A 9171-nucleotide genomic window follows, 5' to 3' on the forward strand; every position below is an offset into this window, starting at 1 on the left:
AACGAATACAAGGTTTTAAGTATATAAACTCTTGTACAATTATGTGGTAAGACACGGATGTACCCACATCACAACATTGATACATTAGGATCAAGACCACTTTGATCTCTTCTCATGGACAACAAAGGTTTCACATGCATAATAAACCATGAGTGTGTTGGGTAATGAGATCTAATCTGGCTTGGACTTGTCTGTGACTCACTCCAGACGAGTCTAGGATTTAACTGTCAGAGAGACAGATGTTGTGGATGACTGGGCCTAGTATCTCAGATAGGAACAAACTCAAGTGCAGTATTATGGTCTATAGCACATACAGTATAGCCTATATCATCTTCCACAGGTCCCGTGTTTGTTAGTGTGTGTAAGAGTGTGGGTGTGGAGGGGTAGGCATTTCCGTCAAACTAATGACATGTCACATAGAGATAACAACTTCAATTGAATGAGGATTGTTACACAAGCTATTTCTGTTGCATGCTGTGGTTCCTGACTATTTATTTTCTCTAACGATTTGCTATTGCAACAATGTCCTTTCCCATACCAAATGTTGTAGAATAATAAATACAGTCTGACTGAGCTGACGCTTTTAAGTGTGCGCTATTAGCATTACAATTTAGCTCCTGGACCCAGGCCAATATCTCAGCCTGCCTCATGTGGAAAACTGTGTATGCCAAAATGCACTGTTGAAAGCAGGAGGAGAGTAGTGGACACAAGTGTTTGGGCATTAGCATTTCTATTTAACCCCTTCTCTTCACACTGATGTTGAATGTGATGCATAGTGTTCTGTGGGATACCAATCTACTGTAAAATGGCCATAATGTCAGTGTTTATGTAAATAGGATTATGTTCACCTATCCCATGTCAACCATGATCTTGTGGTAAATTAACTGCAATCTAAGATTATCATACCAAATGAATGACATTACAAAAAATACAAAAAGGATGTTTCTCAGTGGTTATGCAACTTTATTCAAAGCTGAAGTTGGGGCACCACAGTGTTTCCTGTGATGATAATATCAGGAATAGAACATAATTCCTGAGAAGCAAATATTTGAATAGACTATTAAAACCATCCAGATACTGGAGGATAAATTACAGCAATTAGAACAGTTAAATCGAGTACAAAATCATGTCCAGGTCATCAAAAGCATGTATAAACCACAAGGGGACGTGCATCTTTTTTACATTCTAAACATCGTTATACCAAGACAGCATTTTAACAACAGCACAGTACAGAAATACTGCTTTACAATAGAGATATACAGTTGTACCCAATATGGGACAGAAACAGAGAGGTAACACCTCTCTGTGAAAACACTGCTCTTGCTCTGCTAAAGTGCTCAACAAAGCAACCATTTACACTGTAGCGTCTACTGCAAGGAGATGAGTCAATTGACACTTGCGGTTCTAAATAAGGCATATTCTATTGGTTCTGTTGGTTATCAGTCAAGGTGGAGGAGGTCCAAATGGTTGCAGATCATTGAACTACTTTACCAGAGCAAGGGACAGCTTATTTGAAACCCAGCTGTGCAAAAAAAAAAGAACAATTGTATCTTCATGCAAATCAGCATTTGATTGTAACATTAATTCAATATCTCCACTATATATTAATTTCCCTGATTGTATCAAATGCAAGGAATGTTTTTAAATACAATTACATCTAGAGATATTGACATTTTTGGGGGGTTATATTGTTACATCAGTTGGCATGGACACAGCTGTGAAACATATCAGTGGTCATAAAATCTGTCATATCACTCATTTAAACTATCAAAAAGGGAAAAGTGCTTAATCCCGATATACTTCAGGTTAGATAACCTGACCTGAAGGTACATTCGGTACACCAACTGCCAGCTCAAATCATAGTAGTAATAACACTGACATAACCATAACGAAAAGCACATTAATATCTTCATATTGATAATTTTGTCCGGAGTCTTTTAAGGAAAAAATCAAAAGGAATAAAAAAATAAAAATAAAAATACAACACAAATCAGAAAATATTACTCCCCAATCTCTACAATCCTGAACGTGTGTGTTTACTCATACAGTCTATAAAATCCTGCATGGCTTTCAAGACTCTAAAAAAAGAAATTGAACAAAAAGAACCAACAATCAATCATACAATTCTAATCATTTGTGTAAAGCTGGCAAAAGGCTTGATATATAAGTGTACATTCTATGAGAATTGCAAATACATTTACAAGCAACATTTACAACACAAAGCACAACTGATTGCCTGCAAAGCTCAATGCTGAAAGCTCCTTCCCTCTGAGTGGCTAGCTCCTCAGTCCCTATGACGGGACAGGAAGCTCAGGCACCAGACAGGAAGGAAGTGTCCCAAAGCGGGCCGCACAGCAGCCCAGTAAAACTAGAAAAGGCCGTGTGCCACTGCAGCAACAACACAGTGGCGCGACGGTCTAATACCAAACAATGGTCCCCATGAGCCTTTCAGATACCGAGGCATAATGGGGACGAGGATACGAAAGGAGCCGGTCACCCTAGTAGGCAACCTGGGGGGGGCACCAGGGAGTGTCAGGGTACAGCAAACAGTGCACTGACTTAAACCTGAAAGAAAACAGAGAAGAAGAAGAAAGGTCAGATTTGCTGTTGGAAAAGTTGGCATGAGTTTTTGCTATCAAGCTATACACTGTTCCATACTCTGGAGTGCCATTGTGATCCTGTAAAATTATGTAATCTCTCACCTTGATGGGTCCTCCTCGACAGGAAATGCCCCTTTCATATTAATGATGTTCCTTTTGTTCTCAAACATTCCATAACTTAATGTAATCTGAAAGTGAGAGCAGAAAAAGCAATTTAGCACCAGCGGTAAAAAAAAACTACGATGCTTCTTGAAGTAAGGTCAAGGAGACACACACACATCTACAAACACACACACACACCTGTTTGTGAAGTTCCGTTTTGGACACCTGTTGGAGGTTCTCGAGGTGCGAGTGGAACAGGCTACTGCGGGTGAGAGGAACCCCCAGCACCGACTCGATGATGTAGCCGATGGTGCAATCGTCCGGCAGACGGATCTTCTCTGCAGTGTTCATGAAGTGACCGCCACTGAGGACATGAGAGCGCATGGTCAATGTCTAACACGCCAGTTTTTTTTTTTATGATTATTGTAGCAGATTTACAAGTTTGTTATCTTACCTCGCCCAAGGGCTCATCTTCAAAGCCAGGCCCCGACTCACACAGAAACCAGCTCCTCCAGTAGCGAACCAGAAGTTGACGGGTCTCTGAAAGAAAGAAAAAAAACGAAGACCACGTTAGGATATTGTCATTGACTCGGTGGATACATCTTAAAGGACATCTGTGACAAGTTTAGAGAAGACGCGCGCAAGGGGCTTTATCTACACACCATCTTGTTTTCCCCAAGCCTTTCCGTGGCCTCAATAGGCCTGTCCAAGCTGGGCTTGCCGATGTACATATCCTGGGTGTGTGGGTACTGTGACAGCAGCTTCACCAGGGCCCGAACGTTCACATAGTTGTCATCATCCACATGACAGAACCACCTGGAAAGACAATCGTTTTGTTATAGCTTAATATCTAAAGTAGCAACATACATTCATATCACGAATGTATAAAAATGCAAAGGACTGTGTAAAGCAATGGGAAACTAACTGTCACATTTCAGTGAAACGAAAAGAAGAAGAAATGAATGTATATGTTTATTATTGCGGCGTAAAATGCAAAACACTTACTTTTTCCCAGACTCTATGAACTTGTCGTACTCCACGGCCATCTTACAAGACAGAGCCTGACGACTGTGAGCTGCAGAACAGTTGGTGTTGATGGCATGGCTCCCTGTGGCAGCGGTGAAAAGAGATGATAAGATACAAAGGACTACCTTTACTAGCTAGTGTTGGATGAAAATAATCTCTTCAACACAATTTAAAAACCATCTGCCGCTAGAACTACAAACCCCAGGAGCTCGGAGTAGAGAATTACATGGGGATTATAAGATTTAGCTCCATTTCAAATCTAGACCTTTTACAATAAACAAATCTTTCGAATATTAAACTCACCAATTTTCTTCTTTAGCTCTTCATCCTCTCCATCGGTGAAGATGTAAGTCTGTCAAAAAGGAAGGAAAACAGCATGAGTTTGCACTTTGTTGTAAAATCCATGAAGTGGATGAAGTGGTAACACTATAAACTAAAACTGTCTTTGTAATATTCTCTACTATGTCTGAGGTCCTTGTTCCCTCAACATCCAATTCAGTGTTATTAGCATCCATCAGCAGTCTTTTATGCAGTGGAAAACACAGTGGGTTAAACAAGCCCTGCTCTGAAAAAGACCTCTTGTCCCTGTTTTCACCCTCTCCATGGCAACTGTGTGGCCCTCCAAAGCATCCTAGACATAGAACAAAGAAGGAGGCAGACTAAACCCCCCCCCTCCTCCCACCCCTCCCACCAGGCACCCCGACCCTCCCCCCCCCCCCCCCCCCCTCAACCTGCCCCCCCTTGCTTAAGCACAGTTCTAGATAACTGTTAATGTTATAGGCATGTGGACCATCAACAAGAGCTTCTGAGCCCTCTTTCATTTCTTCTTCAGTATAGCATCAACAAGCGTTTCAGCTGTCAAGCTCAACTGAAACCCTGCAGGCTCTTGTTTTGTGTAACAACAAAAGGTGTCCCCAGTGGCACACTTTAAAGAGCAGGTTTGGATTAGAAGCTCCTGTCTGGCAGGTGAGGCTGAGCAGGTGCTAGGCGGGGAGCCCCAGACAGAGGTATGCTGATGAAAAGAGCCCCTGGTCCCGGCATTGGTTCTGCCGTTACACTGTTTGCTCTCCACTTCAGGTGAGCCAGCACCTGCCGTGCACCACGCCGCCTTATCTACGCCACGTGTCTGAACAGGCCAGGTCACGCTGCCTCTGCCCACTCCTCCCTCACAACCCCCAACAAGCTTGCTCGGGGAAACTTTATGACGGCAAACCAACCCTCCCAGTAATTGATTGTCCCAATGTGTCGCAAAGGCTTTTTTTTTTATCTGTATCTGAACGGCCGCCCGTGTTCATGCCGGGAGGAAAGCACAAAGACGTTTGTTTCTTCACGCTGCCCCGCTCTCCCCTCCGCTGCTCGCCAAGGCCAGTCTGATAGGTTAGCGGAACAAACTCCGAGCAGATGTGGTACAATGTACAGGGCCCTGGGTCTGTGTTTGTTTAAGAAAGAGTAGTGGTTGCACTGTGGAGGAGATCAGAGTCTGGCGCTGTTTGCTTTAAACCTCGCTGAATGGACAGCCTAATCACTACGGCAGCTGCCAGGGCCTCCAGCCCGGGCACTGACAGAAAGGAGGGCAGGAGAGTGTGGGGGGGGGGGGGGCGGGGGCAGGAGGGGATGGGGGGGGAGGGGTGTTCACACTGCTGATTGGTAAATCAAAATCTGTGTGTGGTCATTCACCCCCACTTCACCCCCTACCCCTTCACTCTCTCTCCTCCCCCCTCGTACTCCGCCTGGCCCCTCTTCTACTGAACAATGCTGTGTGTTTTCATGCTGGGTAAAGTCTCCACTGGGTAAATTCTAAATATGTTTGCCGTCATTTGCATACAGCTGCAGCGGTTAACTAAAGGAAAGTCTCTGAGGGCACATCTTTTGTTCTTTGTCTCTCCCACTTAACTGAAACATTAAAGAATGCAGTTACTCACATGGAATACTAATTCAATCTCTGTGTCATAAACAACTAGTCTGCTGTCGAGGAGAAGAGATGATATTTCAATGCCGCCTGTCTGAGGCCCAGTTTGGAAAGGTCAGCGGTGGTGTGAGCGATGTGAGGGGTGTGAGGAGGATGAGGGGGAGAGGGGGAGAGTGCTCTCCTCACCACAGGAAGGCCTGGCACAGTCCTCCCTCAGAGTGGAGCACAGCAGAGCGTGGTGCCTGGCTGGCTGTCTCCAGCTCCCCGGGAAGGAAGGGCACAGTGCTCCCCTCCCTCAGTCAACAACCGCCCACCGCCTAGCCTGCTCCCACCCAAGCACACACACACGCACGCACACACACCATCTCACTCTCTCCCTTCTCACTGAGCTCAGCTCAGTGACACTGGGGGTTAGAGTATGGGACACCAGACCACCTACTGACCAGTACTGTCCCTCTCTCTGACCAGAAGAACACAGACTCCATGAACTCTAATGTGGAGCCAAGTATTTCTCCAACTGCCAGTCTTGCAGATGCTCTCATTGTGGGTCCAGTGGATAATGAATGTAATCTCCATTAAGGACGGAATGGACACCGCACAACAAAGCTGTTATCAGCAGCTGTCTGGATACGACTCAAGTCAGTTCAAGTGCTGATGAACAGGGTTATGTGCAGTTTACCAGGATTTATCTGTATAAAGCAACTTGTAGTCTCAGACTGCCATACTGCAGGGGCATGATTTAGTCCACTCATTGTTTGGAAACCTACCCACGGGAGGAAGCTACATTGTTTCAGGGGGGAAATATGTTGACACAGCGGAAACTAGGATATAGTATATGAACAATACTTCTATAGTAACACGCTGTCGACAAGAGCACACAATAGAAAAGTACTAAATCAAACACCAAAAACTCATAAACAGTTCATTCACTTCCTGTAATTTTTCCACGTTTTTTGCAGATTCTTAGATGATAAAATAATTGTGTTTATTCTTGTGATGTACATAATAATCAGATTGATTCTATGGCGCTTCATTTACCAGAAAAGGGTACTACATTTGGTTCAACACAGTAATTACAGATTAGGTCTTCTGTCAGTGTGTAAACAGCAACTACTCTGTGAAAACAGTACTCAGTCACATCTCAGCTGGATAAGAATAAACAAGATAGTCTGTTTTAACCGGGTCCTGAAATGCACAGCAGTCACTAGTCTCATTTTACCATCATAGGATGAAGATTTTAAAAAGTGCTTTAGGTCTAATGGTTACCATCACCCGAGATACAAGCATAATCTACGATACACAGGTGTTAAATCAGTGAATCCAACCATAGAACAGAGCAAGTCCACATGTACATGGTGGGAATGTAGAGCTTCGTATGACTGGCATTAGGGCCATCCTTTGTTCCCCAAACTCCTGACCACCTGGCAGCCTTCCCCCAGGAACTCCCTCTTGTATTGTGGGCTCAGCCTATCCATTATGCCTGCCTAGCCTCCCACCAGCTGCCTGCCTAAGCCCTGCTGTTAACTCTCAGGGACGGGTTAACTTATTTCATCCACTACAGTAGGCACCACCAATGACCATGTACACTGCTGCTCCAAAGATGAACATCAGAGCCTGTCTGGAGTATGAACTTAAAGTGACGGTGTGTGTTTGTGTGTATGGAAGAGGCGCGCGGGGGGGGGGGGGGGGGGGGGGCTCATATCTTATCATGTGAGACAAACTAATGCTGACCATTGTCTTATGCTTGGAGCAGTATTCGAGTACCAACTAAACTCACCCCACCTCCTCCTTATACAGCGAAAGGATAGCCTGTTGCTCTTGACTACACACAGCCAATTCCAAACCAAGAGAACAGTGGTGTCCCAACAGTGGGTGGAATCCAGAACCTCAAAGAAATGCGGTTAAAGAAAGTGTGATTATGCCCGAGGCAAATTTAACTGACTTTGGGAAAACTATGCGTGACAACTCTGGATGCTGGATTAAAATCACTTTGACTAGCGTCTGTTTCCTCTTGACTATGTCCCTGAGTGCTTTTGTGCGCAGGGTAAAAGAGCTTGGTTCTCAAGGCTGCATTTTCACACTCAGCGTGCTACTCCCGGCACAAACTTCCCTATAGATGCACCCCTTTGTCCCAGACATCCCCTTAACGAAGCCCCCGTTTTTCCCATCCTTGGCTGGCTTGACCCAGACTCGGCTCCCACGTTCCCATGGCGAGAGGGAGACAAGGGGCTGAGAAAGCCTTTCTTCGCCCTTCAGAAAGACGCTTTGTTAGCCCTGGAAGGGGGACAGCACTGGAGCCGCTGCTGGGAGGCATCCATTGCACCCAGGCATTCACAGGGACACCCAAAAGAGGGGGATAATGGAGACAGGGGTGGGGGGGTGAGGGGGGGGCGAGCCCTAGAACTATTCCTTGGATTCGCAGGAGCATCACTCAAGGCCAAATAAAAAGTGACAGGGTCTAAGAAACATCATCGAGACAGACTGTCATTCGGGGAACTATGTGTCACATAGCAACCAGGTATCATCAGCATGTGGACTGGGCAACCTGGGCCAACAAGAACCGACTAGCAACACCTGGAGCCTTATAGACTTTCTAGACTTGTCCTTGTTGGAGTGATCATATTCATCTAATTACTTCCTTTTCATATTTATTTTGAGTTATGGCGTTACATGTATGAATGCATAATAGGAAAGTGGCCATTATTGTCCCATAATGTTACCATGACCCCTCTCTAAGTCAGTTGTGTGTCATGTAAATTGCACTTGGTCAAAAACGTCGTTTTGCTCACCTGCTGCAGGTTTCTGGAGACCCAAGTATCCAGGAGAAGGTTCAGTCGAGACTGGTGAAACTTCTTTGTAGTCTTGACAGCAATGAAGATGTCTTCTGCGCTGATGTCCTCAGCGGGAGTTGCGTCTGTCGCTGAACCAGCTGAGGATGTAGGATTCTCCGCTTCTCTCCGTCCACGAGATAACTTGGAAAAGTACGCGGAGAATCCTTTCTTTGCCTGTGAATCAGTCTTGTCGTGATCCTCTTGGACTACGTCTGACTCCGTAGCAAAACTGTCAAGACTTTGGAGTGAGCGCGTCCCAATCTCTTTCAAATCTGGCTCATCATTCACCTGAACTCTGTGGTGCTGCGCGGCAACCAGGACCAACAGCAGGCACATGAAACCTGCACTTGCTAAAGAGATAGCCGTTTTCTTCCCATAACTTTTCAACATGATTAAAAGATAATAACTACCATATATATTGGTATGAATATAATTTAAAAAAAATCACAAGTCCATATGATATTTGAAAACTGAACTAATAGTTAAATAGTGATCCCGTTGGTCTGCATTTCTGAATAGTACGGCAACAATTGATGAGAGACTTATTTATAACCTCTCCCAACTCAGGCCACGCCTCAGGGGCGGGCTTTTGCTTCACAGACTCTGTTTATGTCGAACATGGGCGGGATTTAATCGGAGGAACGCCCTTGATTGTGTGGGGTTCTGTGCGTGCGCTTAAACTGTGTGTGTGTGTGTGTGTGTG

The 9171-nt window shown here is 45.0% G+C and overlaps 1 protein-coding gene across 1 annotated transcript; it reads right to left on the reverse strand.

Moving 5' to 3' along the window:
• Positions 1-951: 951 nt before the first annotated feature.
• Positions 952-8947, reverse strand: lfng (LFNG O-fucosylpeptide 3-beta-N-acetylglucosaminyltransferase). The gene is made up of 8 exons (XM_067232663.1): positions 8427-8947; positions 4032-4080; positions 3708-3810; positions 3365-3518; positions 3157-3242; positions 2901-3066; positions 2703-2788; positions 952-2565 (listed from the first exon to the last, which is right to left on the reverse strand). The coding sequence occupies exons 1-8, from the start codon at positions 8856-8858 to the stop codon at positions 2499-2501; spliced, it is 1143 nt and encodes a 380-aa protein (XP_067088764.1). The 5' UTR covers positions 8859-8947; the 3' UTR covers positions 952-2498.
• Positions 8948-9171: the final 224 nt, after the last annotated feature.

This window comes from Osmerus mordax, chromosome 3 (genome assembly GCF_038355195.1).
Source record: "Osmerus mordax isolate fOsmMor3 chromosome 3, fOsmMor3.pri, whole genome shotgun sequence".
In the NCBI taxonomy this organism is placed as follows: domain Eukaryota; kingdom Metazoa; phylum Chordata; class Actinopteri; order Osmeriformes; family Osmeridae; genus Osmerus; species Osmerus mordax.